The sequence below is a fragment of the Piliocolobus tephrosceles genome, chromosome 5 (genome assembly GCF_002776525.5).
Source record: "Piliocolobus tephrosceles isolate RC106 chromosome 5, ASM277652v3, whole genome shotgun sequence".
In the NCBI taxonomy this organism is placed as follows: domain Eukaryota; kingdom Metazoa; phylum Chordata; class Mammalia; order Primates; family Cercopithecidae; genus Piliocolobus; species Piliocolobus tephrosceles.
Genome location: NC_045438.1, coordinates 132242429 through 132265536, shown reverse-complemented (window position 1 = coordinate 132265536; position 23108 = coordinate 132242429). Strand labels below are relative to the sequence as shown.

The window sequence follows — 23108 nt, the reverse complement described above, 5'->3', positions numbered from 1 at the left end:
AAACTGGGAGGCAGAGGTTACAGTGAGCCAAGATCACATCACTGCACTCCAGCCTGGGTGACAGAGTGAGACTCCACTTCAAAAACAAACAAACAAAAAAAAAAAAAAAAGAAAAACTTTTTAAAAGCAGTTCCTGGAGCAAATGCTATTCAAGCTTAGCCTTTCAGGGAATTCTATAGCTATTCTGAGTATGCAACAGGAACTCAAAACTCCTACATTTTTAGGACTATAATCTATGTGGCCGAACACAAATCAACTTGCTGATGAGAACATTTTACTACAAGCGTGAGCTAGCATAATATAAAGGGCAAACCTGCACCTAACAGGATCCTGCATTCTTCTTCAGTTAGACCAAGTTCTCAAGTTCTTTAATATGGTTGTTGGATCTGAACATAGATTACAGGGGACAAAGAAGCCAGCACTAAGGTACCTAGGGCACCAACCAGGGCATCTGAACTTTGAATCACACAAGGTAGGGCCAGTGTTTTATTAAAAATATATCTGATATTAATGACATAGGAAATATCTAACATTAATATTTTAATGTTTACACAGAATACAAAGCTATTTACTTTTAAGATGCTAACTTTATATAAATGATTGACACAAACAGAAAGGCATCTAAGTGATTACAACAAAATGGTTATCTTTCAGTGATGAGATTATAGGTAATTTTTCTTTTTTTGGAGACGGAGTCTCACTCTTGGCCAGGCTGGAGTGCAGTGGCACGATCTTGGCTCAATGCAACCTCCACCTCCCAGATTCAAGCCGATTCTCCTGCCTCAGCCTCCCGAGTAGCTGGGATTACAGGCATGTGCCACCACACCCAGCTAATTTTTTAGTTTTAGTAGAAACGGGGTTTCACCATGTTGTCCAAGCTGGTCTCCAACTCTTGACCTCAGGTAATTCACCTGCCTTGGCCTCCCAAAGTGCTGGAATTATAGGCGTGAGCCGCCACACCCGGCCAGCAGAATTTTTCTTCTTTAATACTGTCTGTATTGTTCAAATTTTCTACCATGTTAATGCATTTTTTTTTTAGACAGAGTCTTGCTCTGTCCCCCAGGCTAAAGTGCAATGGTGCGATCTTAGCTCACTGTAACCTCTGCCTCCCGGGTTCAAGTGATTCTCTTGCCTCCACCTCCTGGGTTCAAGTGATTCTCCTGCCTCCACCTCCCAGGTAGCTGGGATTACAGGTACCTGCCACCGCACCCAGCTAATTTTTGTATTTTTAGTAGAGACAAGGTTTTATCATGTTGGCCAGGCTGGTCTCGAACTCCTGACCTTGTGATCCACCCACCTTGGCCTTCCAAAGTGCTGGGATTACAGGTGTGAGCCACAGCATCCCGCTTTTTTTTGAGAAGGAGTGCCACCAGGCTAGTGCACAGTGGTGTGATCTCGGCTCACTGCAACCTCTGCCTCCCGGGTTCGAGTGATTCTCCTGCCTCAGCCTCCAGAGTAGCTGGGACTACAGGCACACTCCACCATGCCCAGCTAATGTTTGTATTTTTAGTAGAGACGGGGTTTTACCATGTTGGCCAGAATGGTCTCGATCTCTTGACCTCATGATCTGCCTGCCTTGGCCTCCCAAAGTGCTGGGATGATTACAGGCGTGAGCCACCATGCCCGGCCCCGGACTTTTTTTTTTTTTTTTAAACCAACCTCTTCCCATATCCCCATCTCTGCAACACACCCTAGCCTTTGGTGTCCACTATTCTACTCCACTTCTGTGCATTATAATGAAGAAAAGAGCAGGTGGTGGCTCGCACTTGTAATCCCAGGACTTTGGGAGGCTGAGGCGGGAGGATCACTTAACCAGAGAGTTTGAGACCAGCCTGGACAGCAAAGTCAGACCTCATCTCTACTAAAAATTTAAAAAATTTAAAAGGCCAGGTACGGTGACTCACGCCTGCAATCCAAGCACTTTGGGAGGCTGAGGCGGGCGGATCACAAGGTCAGGAGATTGAGACCATCCTGGCTAACATGATGAAACCCCATCTCTACCAAAAATACAAAAAATTAGCCGGGCGTAGTGGCATGCACCTGTAGTCCCAGCTACTTGGGAGGCTGAGGCAGAAGAATGGCGTGAACCCAGGAGGTGGAGCTTGCAGTGAGCCGAGACTGCGCTACTGCACACCAGCCTGGGCGACAGAGTGAGACTCCATCTCAAAAAATATATATATATATATAGCCAGGTAGAACGGCATGCACCTGTCGTCCCAACTGCTCAGGAGGCTGAGGCAGGAAGATCCCTTGAACCCAAGAATTAGGATGCAGTGAGCTATAACTGTGCCACTGCATTCCAACCTGGATGACAGAGTAAGACCGTCTCAAAAAAACAAAAATGAACAAACAAAAAAAACAACTTTAGGTTTTTCAAGGACAGCAAAGCAAGAAAGTTATCAAAAGACAGCAAAGAAGAAAAATAGCCTAGAAAATAAATTTACTTTTCACCTTACAAGAAAATTCAGTCAAGACGACAACTCTGCTTAACAGAAAACAACATTCTAGAGTTTTAGAGGTGAAAAGGATTTCACGGGTTTCCTAGATCTGTATTTTCACTTTATGGAAAAGAACAATGAGATCCAGGTGGTAAAGAGATTTGCCAAGGGTAATCTAGCAATTTGGCCTAAGGCAGCACAGCGATTATCTTCTAATTTGCTGTAAGTTTAGGAACTAAGCAACAAAGCTTATCTGCAAGTCTAAAAATAAATATAAACAGCCCATTTAAGAGGCTGGGCAGGGGCGTGGTGGCGCACACCTGTAATCCCCGCTACTCAGGAGGCTGAGGCAGTAAGAATCACTTGAACCCGGGAGGCAGAGGTTGCAGTGAGCCAAGATTGCGCCATTGCATTCAGCCTGGGCAACAGGGCGAGACTTCATCTCAAAAAAAAAAAAAAAAAAAAAAAAAAAAAAAAAGAGGCTGGCTGGACTTTGTTACAGGTTCTTGTTGTTATTGCCTCACTTCCTGCTTCTTGGCTGGGTTCCTCATTAACTGATGAGGTTGCCCAACAGAAGGGCTCTACATAGGTGATGTATTAGTAGTACAGTTAATTATATGCTAAGAGAAAATGACTATCTTTGGCTTTATTACAAAATTACCCTCTACATCAGTTTTGTTCTTATTTTCAAGAGTTTCCTTTATTTTTAAGAGAAGCTTCAACCAAATTATAGAATCATAGCCTTTCAGAGAAAGGAAGTGACAGTAAAGGAAGTGAGAAAGTAAGTGACTTACCTGTTTAAAAAAAAAAAAAAGAAAATCATGACAAGGTAGGTCACAGCTCACCCACTGGGATGACCACAGGGGTGCAGGTGTTAAAGCAGAGGCTGCTCAGATCAGTAAATGTGCATAGTTCATGCCAATGTCCCCCCATACCTTGCTGTCCAAGAGAAGGTTGTCTGGTTTGATGTCTCTATGGATGAATCCAAGTTGATGAATAGAGTCTATGGCTAACACTGTTTCTGCTATATAAAACTGAGTCTCCTCTTCTGTCAGAGTGTCTTTTTTCATCAACAAGGTCATCATATCCCCTGGAAACAAGAAGATACAAAGCCACCACACATACACACACACACACACACACACACACACACACACAAACAACGTACGAGTGAGTACCAATTTTCAGATATGTCTTCCCTATCTGCCAACATAAGGCAGCTAAACAGACCTCTTCTGTGTGCCACAGATAGACTCACATTGCCAACATGGGAAGAAATGGGATTTTCACACCTAAGCTAGCTAAAGTTGACCACTAATGTATGATTTGTATTTTACTTTTGAGAGAAAAAGAAAATTTCTCCCACACTTTAAAAAACAACTATATTTGCTTAGGATAATGTTTTGGACTCGGGGTAAAAAGCTACTTTACTTTTCACTTTGCCTGAACAAATGTCTGCAAGCTTTTCTACATCTATAACTAAATGGCACTTTCACATAGGTTGTATTGCCATTGTTATAGAGAGGCTGAAATGCCAAATAAAAATGTAAACACTTGAGGAGGCTGAAAACAAGCTTTCCAACTTCTATTCACAGAACACAAACAAATAAAAAGGAGGGACTTGGGTAGCAAAGCATTAGTCAACAAAAGCTAAAAATGAACTGAAAATGCTATACACTAGAATGTGCAATAACTGCCTCCTAGAAGAGTACAATGAACATCTCTCAAGGTCAGTGTTTTTTTTTTTTTTTCCTCTAGTGTGTTATTGTAGGTATTTAAATGGACACCAGTACCCTTTATGTAACTTTTAAAACACAGTATCGGTATTCTAGCAGTTAAAAGGTAACCTCGTTAGCTTTCTGTAAAGTCAAAAATTTCATCATTTCTAATACCAGCAACATAAAATGGCAGAGAAAGATTCAGATCCTAACTCAACAGTGAGAAACACAAAGAAAATATGTATAAGGAATTTAAAACTAAGAGAAACAGGATTCAGTGTAGACTTCACATAAAACCACTTAGGTTAGAAAACAAGGAAAAGAGAAAGAAACCTCTGATTTTAATAGAGCATCATGCTGCTTTTTCAATTTCATTTCATTTAGAACATTATGTTTTTTATTATTGGAGAAAAGTAGCTACTTTTCCCTCAGGCAAAAATTAAACCATTTATTAAAGTGCTCTTTTTCAGTCCAAGACATAAAAAATATGATTCCCTAATCACTCCTGGCAGCCCTTCAATCTGGAGTCCCACCAGACACATGGAGACAGTGCACTTGGGCTGCTACCCCAGTAAGGTAGCTATATGGCCTTAGTTCTGTGGCTCAGGAGAGCAGCCAATGGGGCCTCACCTGTGCAAGTTTGCCCAGATGATTGGGGAGCTCAGGCCAGATGCTCTACGGCTCTGGAGGCCAGCTCCACCAAGTGCAAAGGACAGGGTCCAGGAGACATGAGAAGCTACAGAAGATGGTACAGGTTAAGGCTTGAGGGCACGTTAGGAGCTGGTAACCAAGTTGGCTCTTACTCCAATTTAAGAACTGGCATCTAAATGTTAAAAAAGTTTCTCCTCATTCTACCAGACTCTTTCCTAACATTAATCAACTGTTTATTTTTTATTAAATGTATTAAATATTAAAAAGTATTGATGACCCTAAATCTAAGGGTTGTCACAAAATCAAAATATTATGCCACAATATAATTATTGTGGAAAAGGTTCTCTTTTTTTTTTCCCACCAGAGTTTGCTCAGAGTTCATCTGATCACTGGGAAACAGACTGCTTTCCTCAGAACAGATGGCATGTTCTGTTCCGGGTTTACTTTGGAGCTGTCTTAGGAGATGTTCGTGCTGAGTTACTAAAACTTAAAATTTCAGAAATGAGAAATTGATTCTGGCTACTAATATAGGTAATAAAAAATTCACTCCTTATTAATATGTCATACAAAAAGAAACAAACAGTTGGAGCAAATAATGTTATAGCTTCAATGTTGTCACTTGGGTTATTGATCATATATGATTCCCATTGACAGGAGAGCAGGCAGAGCACCCTGTTTATTCCTATATATTTTATTTTATTTTATTTTATTTTATTTTTTTTTTTTTTGAGACAGAGTCTCGCTCTGTCGCCCGGGCTGGAGTGCAGTGGCCAGATCTCAGCTCACTGCAAGCTCCGCCTCCCGGGTTTACGCCATTCTCCTGCCTCAGCCTCCCGAGTAGCTGGGACTACAGGCACCCACCACCTCGCCCGGCTAGTTTTTTGTATTTTTTTTAGTAGAGACGGGGTTTCACCGTGTTAGCCAGGATGGTCTCGATCTCCTGACCTCGTGATCCGCCCGTCTCGGCCTCCCAAAGTGCTGGGATTACAGGCTTGAGCCACCGCGCCCGGCCTTATTCCTATATATTTTAAAAAGAGGAAGAAAAGAAAGAAATGTCCATCTGAAATCATGTGAATGAATGAAAAGGTTACTTTTATGGCACTAAGATTGTAGAAAGGCACCCCAGCATAAGACAGGTTACTGACTTCCTTTATAGACCTAAAAAAGGATATAGAAAGCAACTCTGTGAGTACATTTAAAAGTAGAAAGGAGGGTTAATTGTGATGTGAGAGAAAGAAACCACAGAACAAAAAGAAAAAATGACCTTTCATCGTCAAGTAATTACCTCCAGGCAGGAACTCCATGATTAGGTAGAGGTTTAGCTTATCCTGAAAACTATAGAACATTTTCACAACCCACAAACTGTCTGCCTCCACTAGAATGTCACGCTCCGCACGAATGTGGCCAACCTGGAGGTATATGCATTTGATTAATGACAAAGCTTGCTCTGCTTTATTAGATTGTATATTTGCTTAAACAATTTAAATACTGTGTTTAAATACTGTTTTGAGTATTTAATCGTGATGATACAAAAGATCCAATTTCTGCTTAGGCAAACCTACTAACTCAAAATTGACATTTGACTTGAAGGTATTCAGTGATGAAAACTTGAGTGATGAAAGGCTTTAAAAAATGGCAAAATGAATGGCTTCAATGCAAACAGCAACTTTAACATTGCTATAAACGGAATCTCTGATTAGTTAAAATTACTACTCTTTTGCATACAGTTTTGTCTAATAATCTTTTATGATAAAAATAAGTCCCCAAAGTGAGACTCCTTCCTCAGATCTGCAATAGTATCTGCCATGACAGTGAGCTCACTGAAAATTCTAGAATGCTACGATACCACAGCATTTAGTTCACTGTTGTGTGCTCAATCTTTACTGAATTGAAATATAAGAAAACCTAAGAAAAGTTGTAGATTCAAATTAATGACATTTCCAGTTTTATACTTTCACTGAAATATCTAGCTAAAGAGACCAAGTTGTAGAAAGTTTGAGAGAACTGGAATTATTTTGTTAAAGCAATGGTTTATTATCAAATTTACCTTATTTAATTTAAATGCAGAACAGTAATCAAACATCACTGCATATTATCAAATTCCCCGCCCCAAACTTTTTTTAAAACGAGATGGGGTCTCACTCTGTCACCCCGGCTAGAGTACAGTGGCGTGATCATAGCTCACTGAAGCCTCAAACTCCTGGTCTAAAGTGATCCTCCTGCCTCAGCCTCCTGAGTAGCTAGGATTACAGGTGCGTGCCACCACGCCTGGCCCCTCCCCTCTTTTTTAACTGTCACAAGGTCTAAATTGGGTTGATTCAGATCTAAATTTATTAAGACTCAGTCCAATACCTGAGTAGTGGTTTTGGTCTTAATATATGCTACAGGTCTTGACTTTTTACAATATGTTCTGAAGTAAAACATGTACCAAGATTCACAAATTGGCACTTCTGTTGGCAAATTTAGTCCATGGCTGTTGTTTGGTTTAATACAACGTTTGATACGATGGTTTGTTTTATTGATATGTCTTTAGGGAGACAAGGCACTCTTCCATTTCAACACAGATCCCACCCTCTCCCCTGGTCTTATACCTAACTTGCTTCAGGCTTCCATGCTAACTCTTGGGGACCCAGAGGCATTTGACTTTATGTATTTGAGTTTTCAGTGTCTACTAAAATCGTTCTTTGGGGAATTTTTTTAAAAGCTGCAACTGTACAGAAAACCTACATCTTTACATCTGTACTTATGGTATTGGGGTGGGAAAAAAATGGACAATAACGGTGAAAAGAAACAGTGCTATGAAACACAATGAAGCCAAGTAAAGCATCTGCCTTTACTTGATCTTAATACAGAAGCAAAGCTTTTGGGAAGCAGCAATGTCGCTTGCTGCCCCACAGCCATGGCTAGGACCCAGTCACTATAAGGCATGAATACACTAGAAGGCAGCCTTCCTCTGCCTGTCTCCCCTGGCTCCCATTAAGGTCCCTACCTACTGCAGGGAGCCAAAGAAAAGGGGAGGCACTACAATTACCACTTGTCACTCACCCTGGAGGACAGAATGGTGACCACATTTCCTGTTTGTCAAGGGGAAAGCTACTATGAGCACACCTTGCCCTTCTCTCTTAAGGCTGAAACAGTAGCTAGAAACCTCATGGTTTGAAAGTGGAGTTGGCTGAATATAGATTAAGGGAGGGAAGAGTCTGAGGTGCAATTCCTACAAAAAGGTTATCTTTTCCCTATTCCATAAATATTTAATAAGGTGGGGGGGGGTGTTGTTATCCTACGCCCTAAGAAAGCAGAAATAAAAGCCAGTTTTTTGTCCCATCAATAACTATATACTGGCATCACAACTAAAGGTTTTCCTTTTGCACTGGAAGAGAAACATCAGAAGCTAGCTAGATGTCATGTCTTACCCTTTAAATTTTTCCAGGTAGCAAAAATTTCCATCATGTGGAGCAGAAAAACAACCTGAACTCTCAGTGGGTAGCTTTAATTCCTACCCAGTTTATTTAGTAAAAGCAAACAAAAAAGCAGTTTTACCTCTGTACCTGTACTTTGTCAGCCCTACCCCAAAATGGTGATGGATTTGCACTGGTCTACTTACATCTTTTATCTAGCACAAACCTAATGCATGCTTCTTCAAGATGGCTGAGCCAGGTCTGTGGCCAGAGACTTTAACTGGCTCATAATGAGATCTGTTAAGTTGAGGAGGTGAGTCCTCAGCTAAGGTGAGCTAAACAATTTAAGTTAATGTACCATTTAATCCATAAGCTAATGCATCATTTAAAATGTTAATTATAATAGACAGTTCCTTTACTTTCATTTAGAAAAGTTTTAGAAACTGATTTTGAAGGCACAGTATTTGAGAAAAGGCTTTTTACACATTATGTCTGGACCATCCTCTGTTAGAAACCATGTGGGGCACCTGGTATACATAAAATTACTAACTCTGAAAATCATATGTACTTTGTTTTGCAGTTTTACTCTGACTGCTAATATTTGATAAAAAGAGGCCTTAAGCCTTGGTTAAAACTGTAAGAAATACATCTTGCAAAAACAAAACTCACTCATGAGATGCAAACATACTAATTAATGCAGAGGCCTTATACTTTCCTTCTCAAGATTAACTGAAACTTTTTCAGTGCCTACACACCGATACCAGAAACTAATTTGTAGATAGTATGTAAGTAGGCCGGCATACTGTGAATTTTGAAAAAGGCTGGTGTTAGCAAACTATAGTGTCTGAAGACTTACTGCCCGGGTATTTGATACTCTCAACTGCTATTCCTGGGAGTCTAAAGCTTCTCGGTAACACATGAAAATTCAAGAGAAAATAAAAATTCCAAATTTTGGGGTGGCATTTAAATGAAGACAGGGAAGACCAGTGATTATATCTCCTCTCAAGAGGTAGAAAGGATTGGATGTGGGGCCAATCTCCATCCTTCCACTTTGGCTCTAAATTGGGAGTTCTCCTTGTCACAGGGTCTCCATGTTCCTATAACATCAAATCTTCTACAGGACATTTGCAGTCATCACCCACTGCAATCTGTTCTTAAGCAACCAGCTACATTAGACTAGATTTATAGAAAGTCTATTCTTGCTTTTTAAAATATCCTTTCCAATATTTAAAACCTTATTTATTTTGCATAAGGCACTTTATACATCAATTTGCAAACCAGATTTTGGTTTTAGAAAGTATCCTTTATCATTAAAAGAGAATTTGCATTGTTCTGCCATTTGCATTATATTTTTCAAATTCATTCAGAAATTGGAAGGCTGGTCTTTTTCAGGTATGGATGAGCTACCTAGAAGACTCAACTTTGGTTTAGGTAAACAGAATGAAGCATATAAAGACACATTTTCGATTATAAATTCCAAATTCTAATTCCTAGTCCTTAGTTATGAGATACACATTACAATTTCTATTTCTCAGCATTTGGTAAGAAACACACAACCACACCACGTATGACCTCAAAAAAAAAAAGGCTCTCAAAATAAGGACATCTTGTGATCAATTGGAAGACACAAGTAACAGCTGCTTTTCAAATAGATTCTCAATTTTTAAAAGACTGCATATAACCTATAGGAATTATTTGTGATTTTAAATATGAACTGCTTCTTTGTAAGGGGAAAAAGGTAGTATTACATATACAGTCATACATGACAGAGCTAAAGAAAACTGTAATAAAAATATATATTTCAATTAAACAAAAAGAGAAGTTTTAGGAAAACAAAACTTAATTATTAGCTTATTAACAAAAATTAATAAGCTAAAAGCACTGCTACAACTGTGCTTTACCTGCTCTTTTTCAAGCATATCTGCTTTACGGAGTATTTTCATTGCATACACATGTCCCGTATCTTTCTTCTGAACAAGCCGTACCTAAAAAGTTACAAAAGAAATGCCAAGTCAAAAACTCATACTACCAAGCTAATGCTTTCATGTGTTACAGGATGCAATAATTAACTGAAAAAGTATTATAATTTTAACATGAGCAACTAGTAATAACAAAGCAGAAGAAAATGCTTTTCAATGTTCCAAAGTGAATACATTACACACAGTAAAGTCGATGCTTGAAACATCCTCAAATACCTCTACAGCTGAACAGCTTTGGTTCCTTAGTTGAACAAACCAATCTAATTTAAAACCTTCAATTTCAAATTTAAGGACTCGTTATACCCCTGACATATGTCATCCAGTCAGCTCAGAAAATCTAAGTAAATGATTTAATTAAAACAAAAGTAGTGGTGCATGGTGTTGTATACCTGTAGTCCCAGCTATTCGGGAGGTTAAGGTAGGAGGATCGCTTGAGCTCAGGAGTTATGAGCTAGGGTGTATTATGCTGATCAGGTGTCTGAACTAAGTTCAGCATAATATGGTGAATATGGTGACCTCCCAGGAGTGGGACTGGGGTGTAGGGGTACCAGGTTGCCTAAGGGAAGGGCAAACAGGCCCAGTTCAGAAATGGAGCAGGTCAAAACTCCCATGCTGATCAGCAGTAAGATCGTGCCTGTAAACAGCCACTGCACTCCAGCCTGGGCAACACAGTGAGACCTTGTCACTTAATCAAAATAATAATAACAAAGTAAAACTTCATGCATAGGAAAAACGTCTGGAAAGAAAAACAAAAAATTCAGGCCAGTCGCAGTGGCTCACACCTGTAATCCCAGCACTTTGGGAAGCTCAGGCAGGTGGGTCACCTGAGGTCAGGAGTTTGAGACCAGCCTGGCCACCATACTGAAACTCCGTCTCTAATAAAAATACAAAAATTGGCTGGGTGTGGTGGCAGGTGCCTGTAACCCCAGTTATTCGGGAGGCTGAGGCAGTAGACTCACTTGAACCCAAGAGGCAGATCTTGGCTCACTGAAACCTCTGCCTCCTGGGTTCAAGCGATTCTCCTACCTCAGCCACCTGAGTAGCTGGGATTACAGGCGTGTGCCAAACACCCAGCCAATTTTTGTATTTTTAGTAGAGACAGGGTTTCACCATGTTGGTCAGGCTGGTCTCGAACTCCTGACCTCGTGATCCACCCACCTTGGCCTCCCAAAGCGCTGAGATTACAGGCGTGAGGCACCGCGCCTGGCCCCGGGTTACCAGGTTTTAATAATATACTGCTCCTTTTATACTTGCAACTATTGCATCAGTAGGTTGTCTACTTTGGGCATTTTTCATTAAAGGGAATGACCTTGCATGGGCTCTTTCAAACTCTCCCCAACCGATTGCTCTTGTGCCCAAGCAGGATCATTTCCAAGAACTTGTGGGGACAAAGTCGCAAATGCTTTCAACTCTCCACCACTACCTACATAACTCCTTTCTGTAAATTCTACCTCCTAGGGTCATCTTTTTAGAGCTGTATCAATCTGGTGGGGAGAAATAAAGGGTGGAGATACACTGTTAATTAGTTAGTTTCCTTCTGGAGAGGCAGTGCAGTACTGGGAAAAGCAAGCGCTAGCGCTTTGAGTTCAGGAAGTAGGGCCCAACTTTTGGTCCCAGTGCTCAATGGCTGTGTGATAATAGGACATTATATATACCTTTATAGTCTTAATTTCATCATCTATGAAATGGGTTACTGTCCTGATTATGGGGAAAAAGCAGCCTGTAAATAGTAAATGTTGATTTCCTTCTACCTTTCAACTCTCCCACTAAGTCAATATTTAAACACCAACATCATCTCTGGCAAAATAGAGAACAGAGATCTGGGACCTTGGAGAGAAGAAAAAGAGAAAGCAGACAGACAAAGCAATTAGGATGTGGCAATGACATGCCTGACCCATGTAATTCCATACATTTCAGTTATATCAACAATCACGAGTTGATGATAGGTTAGAAGCTTTGAAGTTTTGCAATATTTTTGTACTTGACAAGTAGATGTGATTTTTACCTCACCAAATGCTCCTCTGCCTATTACTTTTAAGGACTCAAAATCTTCCAATCCAAGTCTTGTTCTCTTCAAACGAAGAAACTCTGTTTCCTTCCGAGCATGTGCTGATCTCCGGAGTCGTTTCTAATATTTAAATAAGGAAGGGAGGAGAGGGGAAAGAGTTGAAATTCTGAAATTCCATAACAGGTCATGTTTGTGACTTACCCAGCTGGAAAACAGGTCCACAGTGAACTAGGGATAATCTTTTCACACATGGAAGCACCCCAGAAGGATTCTTAAGAGGTCACTTCTCCATTTCCCGGCCTTTAGACAGAACATCCAAGCCACACTAAACAGATGAGTGCCTCCTCTGAGAACTCTGACTAACCTATTTCAGCAATCCACTATCCTAACATTTTTGGTGAAGGAAGGGATAAATGATCAACAACATTTTCTTTATCCTGTTTAATATAAATTAAAAATGTGTTCTTATCTTTCCCTCTGGGTTGGTTACACATTGTATGCTCTAACTTTCTGTTATTTCTACAAGTATTGGGTATTTTTCACCACTGTCCTGGGTTCTGTAGGCCAATCCTATTTTCGAAGGCATTTCCACTGCCATTCCAGTTCCTTGCACAGTCCCTTGTTAACTATATTTTCTCCTACTATATCTGTGGGCACTGGGTGGAAGGGCTGATTTGAGATGGATATTTTGCCTTAATAAAGATTTCAGGAACATGACACACCGGGGCCTGTCGGGGCATGGGGGGAAAGTGGAGGGAGAGCATTAGGACGAATACCTCATGCATGCAAAGCTTAAAACCTAGATGACAGGTTGACAGGTGCAGCAAACCACTATGGCACATATATACCTATATAATAAACCGGCACGCTCAGCATATGTATCCCAGAAAAAGTAAAGTAAACAAATATTTCAAAAATTTGCTCTACTCTTAAGGAGACTTTTCAGTGAATTCTATAAAAATGCTATAACTTGCTCTTTTAAATTTTAATTTGATTTCATCCCTTCTTTCTCTTGGAATTCTAAATCTAGTTTACTATAACTGCATCTAGAGAAGCCTTCCTCTCCTAGTTACTTAATAATTAATCTGTCCCTCTGCATTAACACCCAAATCCAGAAGCACACTACCCCTCAAGTTCCTCTGTTACTGGGCCGAAACCCTTCTCACGTGTAGCAAGGCTAACAACTTGCTGGACAAGATACAACCTGCCATGCTGGGTTTTAAGGAAGATACTGCCAATATTAATTACCTCTTCATCTTTTAGGCCTTCTTCTTCCATCACCTTTTCTAACTTCTTTTGTCTAAAACAAACAAAAACAAAAGACACATGAAATCACATCTGAATAACTTTCTGAAAACTCTATAACTTAATATTGTAATTGCAATTTAAAAAATGACACAAACAGGTAAATCTCAAAATGTCTCATTAAAACAAAAAAAATTACAGTTACGAAGACAAGTAAAAAGACTTCCATCCTTCGTTAGGTCTACTGTTTTTGGTGGGGTGGGGAGAGGAGACAGAGTTTTGTTCTGTCACCCAGGCTAGAATGCAGTGGGGCAATCTTAGCTCACTGAAATCTCCACCTCACAGGCTCAAGTAATCCCACCTTAGCCTCCCAAGTAGCTAGGACTACAGGTGCATGCCACCATACCTGGCTAATTTTTAAATTTTTTGTAGAAATGAGGTCTCACTATACTGCCCAGGCTAGTATCAAACTCCAGCCTGACCTTCCAAAGTGTTGCGATTACAGGTGTGAGCCATCATGCCCCATCCTTAGGTCTACATTTTTTAAAAGACTGTCTAACATGTTAATGCAACAAAGAATCTTGTTTCAAAAAATGTCCTCTCTCGGTTTTGGCTTTTTTTAAATTTTTTTTTCAGTTATTTCCTCCTTACCAAACCACAAAACAGCTGGTATTTGATAAACTCTTTTATCATGGTGTTTCTTTCCCTCTCTCTGACTGAAATCCACTTCCTTTATTTCTGCATCTTCCTCCTCCTCCCTGCCATGAGCCAAGGGTAACAAACAACAAAGGTAAAAGCAGAATTTGGAAAATTAACAGGAAAAAGTGATCAAAAAGGTGACTGGCACCACTATCAAAACATCATACATCAGACTGCGTGTGGCGGCTCATGCCTGTAATCCCAGCACTTTGGGAGGTGAGGCGGATGGGTCACTTGAGGTCAAGAGTCCAAGACCAGCCTGGCCAACACGGTAAAACCCCGTCTCTACTAAAAATATAAAAATTAGGCTGGGTGCAGTGGCTCATGCCTGTAACCCTAACACTTCGGGAGGTCAAGGCGGGTGGATCACTTGAGGTCAGGAGTTTGAGACCACAATGGCCAACATGGTGAAATCCCATCTGTACTAAAAATGCAAAAATCAGCCGGGCATGGTGGCATGCCCCTGTAATCCCAGCTACTTGGGAGGCTGAGACAGGAGAATCACTTGAACCAGGGAGGTGGAGGCTGCAGTGAGCAGAGATCACGCCACTGCACTCCAGCCTGGGTGACAAGGTGAGACCCTGTCTCAAAAAAACAAAACAAACAAACAAACAAAAAGGCCAGGCATTGTGGCTCATGCCTATAATCCCAGCACTTTGGGAGGCCGAGGAAGGCGGATCATAAGGTCAGGAGTTCGAAACCAGCCTGGCCAACACGGTGAAACCCCATCTCTACTAAAAATACAAAAATTAGCTGGGCGTGGTGGCGAGCGCCTGTAGTCCCAGCTACTTGGGAGACTGAGGCAGAAGAATTGCCTGAACCCGGGAGGCAGAGGTTGCAGTGAGTCGAGATCACGCCACTGCATGCCAGGCTGGGTGACGCAGCAAGAATCTGTATCAAAAAACATATATCTGTATCTCTCTCTCTATGTATGTACATATGTATATTTGTATATATGTATACACACACACACGTATATATATACATATATATATAAATTAGCTGGGTGTAGTGGCAGGCACCTGTAATCCCAGCTACTTGGGAGGCTGAGGCACAAGAATCACTTGAACCTGGGAGGCAGGGGTTGCAGTGAGGCAAGATCACACCACTGCACTCCAGCTGGGATGTCGGAGTGAGACTCTGTCTCGAAGAAAAAAAAAAAACGTTCAGTCATCAGACTTTTGGAGTACTGAACTTTAGAAAGTGCATGCAATAATGTTTTTGATCTATAGTCTCATAAAACTAAAAGAAGCAAGTAAAACTTCCTTACAACCAATTCCACAGAAACTTCATTTACTTAGCACAATAAATGAAAATACACGGGCTAGAATCTCTCCTCCACCACTCATCAGCATTCCAGATAAACAGGCAATATATACAAACAGAGCAAAGAAGGATAAGAGTGTACAGTATGCTGGCTAGGCGCGGTGGCTCACGCCTGTAATCCCAGCACTTTGGGAGGCCGAGGCAGGCGGATCACGAGGTCAGGAGATCGAGACCATCCTGGCTAACACAAAGAAACCCCATCTCTACTAAAAATACAAAAAAAAAAAAAAAAAAAAAAAAATTAATCGGGCATAGTGGCAGGTACCTGTAGTCCCAGTTACTCAGGAGGCTGAGACAGGAGAATGGCGTGAACCCGGGAGGCAGAGCTAGCAGTGAGCCGAGGTCGCACCACTGCACTCTAGCCTGGGCAACGAAGCGAGACTCCATCTCAAAAAAAAAAAAAAGAGTGTACAGTGTGCTGCAGAAACAGCATGTAGTCCATTGTGGCTGACACACACAGCACTTCAAAAGCCACACCAAGAAGGTTGGATCTCATTCTGTAGACAACTGAGTGCTAAAAGAGGCTTGTGTGCAAAGGAGTGATGTGATAAGATTTCTATTTCAGAATGGTAACCAGCAGTAACGAGGATCTGATGGACTGGCAGGGAAAGCAACTGAGAAAGATCAGAGGCCAGTTGAAAGTTACTGTAATGATTCAGATGTACAGTAAAGATCTGGAACTAGGGCAGGAAAACCAGAATGAAGCGAATAGAGCTATTGCAAAGATGACCAACTGGCAATAGGAGTCAAGAGAAAAGCCTTAGAATTTCCTGTCTAGAGGTATATGATGCCACTAATCAAGACAGAAAACGCAGAGAGAGGAACATGAACAGTTCTCCCAGTTCCCGGAATAGTTTGGGATACATGTGCATCTATGTGTACACATGTATTGGAGAGAAAAGGCTGTACTCTTAGTAGTTTCAGGAGTGTAAATTAATTCCACTGCAGTGGTTAGGTAGTTGAAGCAGAGAAGAGTAAGAAAAGTCAAAGCATACATGCTAGGCAAAGCTCTAAGAACACAGCTGTGGTCAGCTCTTTTTGTGCCTTGAGTACTAAACACTATCACACCTCCTGACTATACGTTTTTGAATGACTACATCAGAATGGGCTACAAGTCCAATGACTATCCACTGTGTCACAAAACTGGCTTCTTCTGATTATATTTTAAATCTAAATACAAATTAAGAGGTTTTGCACAGCTTTACTGAAGGGTAATTAAATTTGTTGCAGCAGAGCACCTGCCTGAGAGTAAAGTTAACTCCTTGAACACAATTAGATTATTTCATTAGAGAAAGTATCCAGAAAAAAAAGCCCATCCATGTTAACGATTAGGACCAGGTCCACAAAGACCCTGAGGACACGAAAAACAGCAAGGACGGCCTGAAATGACTTAAAAATGACATCCTCTGTGAGATGATATCAAAGGAATTACTGTTAACTTGGTTAGATTCATGGTGGCATTTGCATTATGCAAGAAAATGGCCATATTTTTGGAAATGCATACTTCAGAGTATGTAGGATTAAAATGACAGATGTTTGGAATTTACCTTAAAACACAATAGCAAGAAAAAACAAAATAGGATAGATGAAGAAAAGGTACCAAAGCCCTAAAATTATTAAATCTGAGGGATGAATATATTGAAATGGGGTCACTATATTATTCTATCTATGTTTAAAATTGCTCATAGTGAAAAAGAATAGCAGGACTCTCCACACAGGCATGTTCTCTTATAGGAGTGCCAGGTTAACACTCCAGCCTTTGGTGGAGCCACTCTTCCCTTCAATTCCAATGTTCCAAACCAGAACCCTGGGAGAGAGACCAAGTCACTTTCATACTTAGAGGCCATACCCAGCCTCACCCCAGTGATGCCTTCCATGTGTTCCATTTATTTTCGTGTGTGTTCATTTCCTGTATGAGAGAGTGGTAAGACCTTCTGAAGGTAGGGACTATATTTGAATTCCCCATCTCCACTAAGAATAGTGCTTTGTACACAGCTACTTTCTAAATGTATGCTGCTAAATTTTAAAAAGTCAGAATGTATAGCAATGTGCAGACACATTCATGACTACTACTTACAATTAGCCCCGTTTTCTAATTTAGGGTCCCCTCTTAGCACAGCCTGATTCGGAGGTAACAGGGATGAGAGAATAGGGCTATTCCACCCTAACTGAAAATAGATAGTATTTTGGTGAGACACCGAAAACCAGGAAAAATAGTGTATTTAACAGAAATAGGGCCAGGCATGGTGGCTCACACCCATAATCCCAGCACTTTGGGAGGCTGAGGCCGGCAGATAGCCTGAGGCCAGGAGTTGGAGACCAGCCTGCCCAACATGGTGAAACTCTGTCTCTACTGAAAATACAAAAATTAGCCAGGCGTGGTGGCACGTGCCTGTAATCCCAGCTACTCAGGAGGCTGAGGCAGGAAAATCTCTGGAACCTGGGAGGCAGAGGTTACAGTGAGCCAAGATGGTGCCACTGCACTCCAGCCTGGGTGACAGAGAGAGATTCTGTCAGAAAGAGAAGAGAAGAGAAGAGGGGCGACAGAGCGAGATTCTGTCAGGAAGAGAAGAGAGGAGGGGAGGCAGAGGGGCTGTGATTATATCTCCATGATTAAAAATGCCTAAATTCAGAAAATGCCCAAGAAATACTTTTTTTTTTTTTTTTTTGAGACAAGAGTCTTACTCTGTCACCCCGGCTGGAGTGCAGTGGTACTATCTTGGCTCACTGCAACCTCTGCCTCCCAGTACAAGTGATTGTCCTGCCTCAGCCTCCTGAATAGCTGGGATTACAGGTGCCCACCACCACGTCCAGCTAATTTTTGTATTTTTAGTAGAGATGGCGGGTCTCACCATGTTGGCCAGTCTGGTCTCGAACTCCTGACCTCAAGTGATCCACCCACCTCGGCCTCTCAAAGTACAGGGATTACAGGTGTGAGCCACCACACCCGGACTTTTTCCTTTTTTTCTTTTTTTTTTGGAGACAAGAGTCTGGCTCTGTCACCCAGGCTGGAGTACAGGACATGATCTTGGCTCACTGCAACCTCTGCCTCCCCTCCTGGGTTCAGGTGATTCTTGTGTCTCAACCTCCCTAGAAGCTGGGATTACAGGCATATGCCACCATGTCCGGCTAATTTTTGTATTTTTAGCAGACACGGGGTTTCATTATGTTGCACAGGCTGGTCTTGAGCCCCTGACCTCAAGTGATCCACTCACCTCAGCCTCCCAAAGTGCTGGGATTATAGGTGTGAGCCCCTGCACCCAGCCAGAAATACCCTAAAATTAACACTACACAGATTCTTTAAAATCTCCACAAATTACTTCAATTCTACACTCTGGTTTGACTGATATCTGCTCAGTGAAGACCATTAGGAGGTCTGGACTTACACATTCTTGAGGCTTAAATAAAACTGACACGGGATCACTAATAATAATCACGTATCTCTACTTAGTATTAGATAGGATCAAATGAGGAATTTCTACAGTTAAGAAAACATAGATGAGAAATCTAAGAGGAGGTGCAGAACATAGAGGTTCTCATTAAAAGGTATGAAAGACTATTTGATTTGGGGAGAAAAAAGCTTACCATTATTATTTATTAAATTGGGTGTTTGTGGTTTTAATTAACCCACCTAAACAGTATTCATGAAGAAAAGAAACAACTGAAAATATTTTGTAAAAGGAAATGCCTGTTTCTTCAGATTTGATTTCAAACTGCTATGAATTATCTAAAACATTATTTTTTAATGAATAAGTAGACAACTGTCAATACCTACTAGGTACCTAGGATCACACACAGAACGAATACAAGGAGAGCTGCTGCTCCTAGAGAAGGTCACAACCGAGGCTGCGACTGAAGGCAAAACACAGACTGAAGGAATACAGCAGATGCACCTGCCCTACTGAGTGCTTATGATCTAACAGTGGTATTTTTTTTTTTTTTTTTTTTGAGACGGAGTCTCGCTGTCACCCAGGCTGGAGTGCAGTGGCCGGATCTCAGCTCACTGCAAGCTCCGCCTCCCAGGTTCACGCCATTCTCCTGCTAACAGTGGTATTAATAGACCATCAGGTGGCATTCTGCAGCACTGTGTGATGGACACTAGATTCAGGGGGTTTAATTATTTTTAAACCAATCTATAGAAGCTGCTATAGTGTTTCTATGAAACTGCGCAAAGTTCTCATATTTTATGTTTATACAGGAAACAATTCCCAGATGAATTTTTTCTTTCTTCTCTCTGGGCTTTGGACACATATGCCCCTGCAGTAAGTCCTTTGCTTCAACTATAACCTAGTGTTCTACTATGATGGAACAGGGCAAGAGTTGCATAGCAATGCTAGAAATAACAGATATTTTAAAGGCACCTAGACAAGACGCAAAAGAAAAAAAATGAAAATTTGTATTACTACTTGGTCTCAAAATTTACTAGCCCAAAACTTATTATTTCAAATCTCCATCATATATTATCTCTTCATTAGCAATTGTCTCATATCATTAAAACTGTTTATTTATCAAGGTCCCGCAATGTGTCCATCTAGAATATTAAAAAGCTTGCAAACTCAGGCCAGACAATCATGGCTCATGCCTGTAATCCCAACACTCTGGGAGGTGGAGGATGGCTTTAGCCCAGGAGTTTGAGGCTGCAGTGAGCCATGATCGCATCACTGCACTCCAGCCTGGGTGACACAGTAAGGCCTTGTCTGTAAAATAAAATTAAAAAAAAAAAAAAAAAAAAAAAAAAAAAACTTCTTAGTTTACTTCTGAGGTAATTCTTGTCAATTCCTTTTTAAAAATTTTTCTAGGAATAATAAAGCCTGTTTTATTGCGCTGTATCAGTAAATCCAAAACCAACTAGCAGTTCATACAAAAAAGAGGGTTCTGGCCGGGCATGATGGCTCACACCTGTAATCCCAGCACTTTGGGAGACCAAGGCGGGCGGATCACTTGAGGTAAGGAATTCAAGACCAGCCTGGCCAACATGGTGAAACCCCATCTCTACTAAAAATACAAAAATTAGGCCAAGCGCTGTGGCTCACACACTCTGGGAAGCTGAGGTGGGCAGATCACCTCAGGTCAGGAATTCAAGACCAGACTGGCCAACATGGTGAAACCCTGCTTCTACTAAAAATACAAAACTTAGCCAGGCATGGTAGTCCACGTCTGTAATCCCAGCTACATGGGAGGCTGAGGCAGGAGAATCATTTGAACCCAGGAGGCGGAGATTATGCCATTGCATTTTAGCCTGGGCAAAAGAGTGAAACTCCGTCTCAAAAACAAAATGAAAATACAAAAATTAGCCCGGAGTGGTAGCGCGCTCCTGTAATCCCAGCTACTCAGAAGGCTGAGGCAGGAGAATCGCTTGAACTCAGGAGGTTGCAGTGAGCCAAGATGGCGCCACTGCCCTCCAGCCTGTGCCACAGAGTGAGACTCCATCTCAAAAAAAAAAAAACAGAGGGTACTCAACAAAAAAAGATCCACAAGGATATATTAATTCTGAAAGGCTCAAAGTACTAATGCATTGTTGTTTTCTTAAAGAGATAGATGGTGTCTTGTTCAGCTGCCCAAGCTTGAGTGCAGAGGCACAATCGTAGCTCACTGCAGCCTCAAACTCCTGAGCTCAAGAGATCCTCCCACCTCAGCCTTCTGAGTAGTTAGAACTACAGGTGCACACCACCACACATGGCTAACTATTCTTTAATAAAAAATAATGGCAATTTGATAAACAACCAAAAACAAATATTCTAACCCTCTTAAATATCTAATATTATCTTCTCACTGTCTTTTGATTAATTTGGTCTTTCAAAAAAAGCAAAACCACCAATGCTTTTTTGTTTGTTTGTTTGTTTTTTGAGACAGAGTCTCGCTCTGTCGCTCAGTCTTGAGTGCAATGGCGTGATCTCGGCTCACTGCAAATTCCACCTCCCGGGTTCACGCCATTCTCCTGCCTCTGTCCCCCAAGTAGTCCCACCATCACACCCAGCTACATTTTACATTTTTAGTAGAGACAGGGTTTCACCATGTTAGCCAGGATGGTCTTGATCTCCTGCCTCGTGATCCACCCACCTCAGCCTCTCAAAGTACTGGGATTACAGGCGTGAGCCACTGCGCCCGGCCTCCAATGCTGTATTTTTTAAATTTTGTTTATTTTTATATAACCCTCTCTGCTTCTGGAACCACTGAAACTTTTAGACGGCTTTTCTATCTTAAGAATCCAAAGAATGCAAAGCACTGCTGTCTGCTCATTGTGGGGTACAATCTTAGTGTTAATCACAATATATCATTTATTAATAATGTAAACAAAACCATACATCATCTTGTTCCTGCAGAATGTGATACATACCAATAATAAACCATAGTTAGGGCAGAACCAGTAGGATAAAACCCAGAGGACTATTACTAAACAAGTGGCTAAATCAAAACTCATAACCATTTGCTTTATAATTACTACCCCAGTAGCTATGATTTTAAGAAGTGACTGTATTTGAAATAACTACCTCCACAGGTTTCACCTGCCTAAAGATATCCTGTACAGATTTACGTTTGAATTCCCTATGATCCTAACACAGGACACTGTGCAGACACTTGTTTACTCCAGTGAACAGCAGCTAGCCACCACCAAGCATAAAATATCTGACTATTCCACATACAGAACTGCATATTTAAGGTCAAATTATATATCCCATGTAAACTATCATTTACACCCTCATGAAGAACAGGATTGCAAAGATCCTTATCAAAATATTAGCATATCAATCCAGCAACATAAAGGAGATAATACAATGTCATCAAGAGGTTTTTACCCCTGAAATGTAAAGTTAGTCTAACATTCAAAAATCAGTCCATGTAACTCACCATATTAAAAGAATAAAGGAGAAAAACAATATGACCATTATGAAGATGCTCAAAAAGCATGTGAAAAAAATTCAACACCCATAAAAAAAAAACAATCAAAATGAAACAAATGATAAAAATAAAAAAATAATAATGAAAAGAAAAAAATTCAACACCTACTCATGATAAAAATTCTCAGCTTCTCAGCCAAATTAGAATATAGGCTGAGCGCAATGGCTCACACTTCCAATTCCAAAACTTTCTGAGGCTGAAGCAGCAGGACTGCCTGAGGCCAGGAGTTCAAGATAAGCCTGGTCAACATAGTGATATCCTGTCTCTACAAAAAGGTAAAAAAAAATTAGCCAGGTGTGGCGGCACATACCTGTAGTCCCAGCTACTTGGAAAGCTGAGGTGGGAGAACCACCTGAGCTCAGGAGGTCGAGGCTGCAGTGAGTCATGATTGTGCCACTGCACTCCAACCTGGGTTAGGGTTAAAGCAAGACCCTGTCTCTAAAAAAACAAACAAAAAAAATTTTAACCCAAATTAGAACATAAGGAAACTGCCTCAACCCATAAAGGGCATCTTTGGTAAAACAGTGAGCATGTTAGCTTTAAATCAAGAAGAAAACAAAGATATCCACTCCCACTACTTCTATTCAACATTTTACTGGAATTCCCAGCTATTGCCCTAAGGCAAGGAAGGAAAAAAGAAAAAAAAGAAAAAAAAAAGGCCAGCATGGTGGCTAACGCCTGTAATCCCAGCACTTTGGGAGGCTGAGGTAGGTGGATCACAAGGTCAGGAGATCGAGACCATCCTG

General features: G+C 41.0%; 1 protein-coding gene across 2 annotated transcripts in view; it reads right to left on the bottom strand.

Annotated features, from left to right (window-relative positions):
- The window catches only part of STK38 (serine/threonine kinase 38), a 56957-nt gene that overhangs the window by 18668 nt on the left and 15181 nt on the right, over positions 1–23108 (bottom strand). For both annotated transcript variants that reach the window (XM_023212660.3, XM_023212659.3), the window contains exons 3-7: positions 13441–13492; positions 12190–12312; positions 10107–10190; positions 6093–6216; positions 3374–3528 (exon numbers count right to left, since the gene is read on the bottom strand). In XM_023212660.3, coding sequence (XP_023068428.1) covers positions 3374–3528; positions 6093–6216; positions 10107–10190; positions 12190–12312; positions 13441–13492 — 538 coding nt within the window. The remainder of the gene's footprint in view (positions 1–3373; positions 3529–6092; positions 6217–10106; positions 10191–12189; positions 12313–13440; positions 13493–23108) is intronic.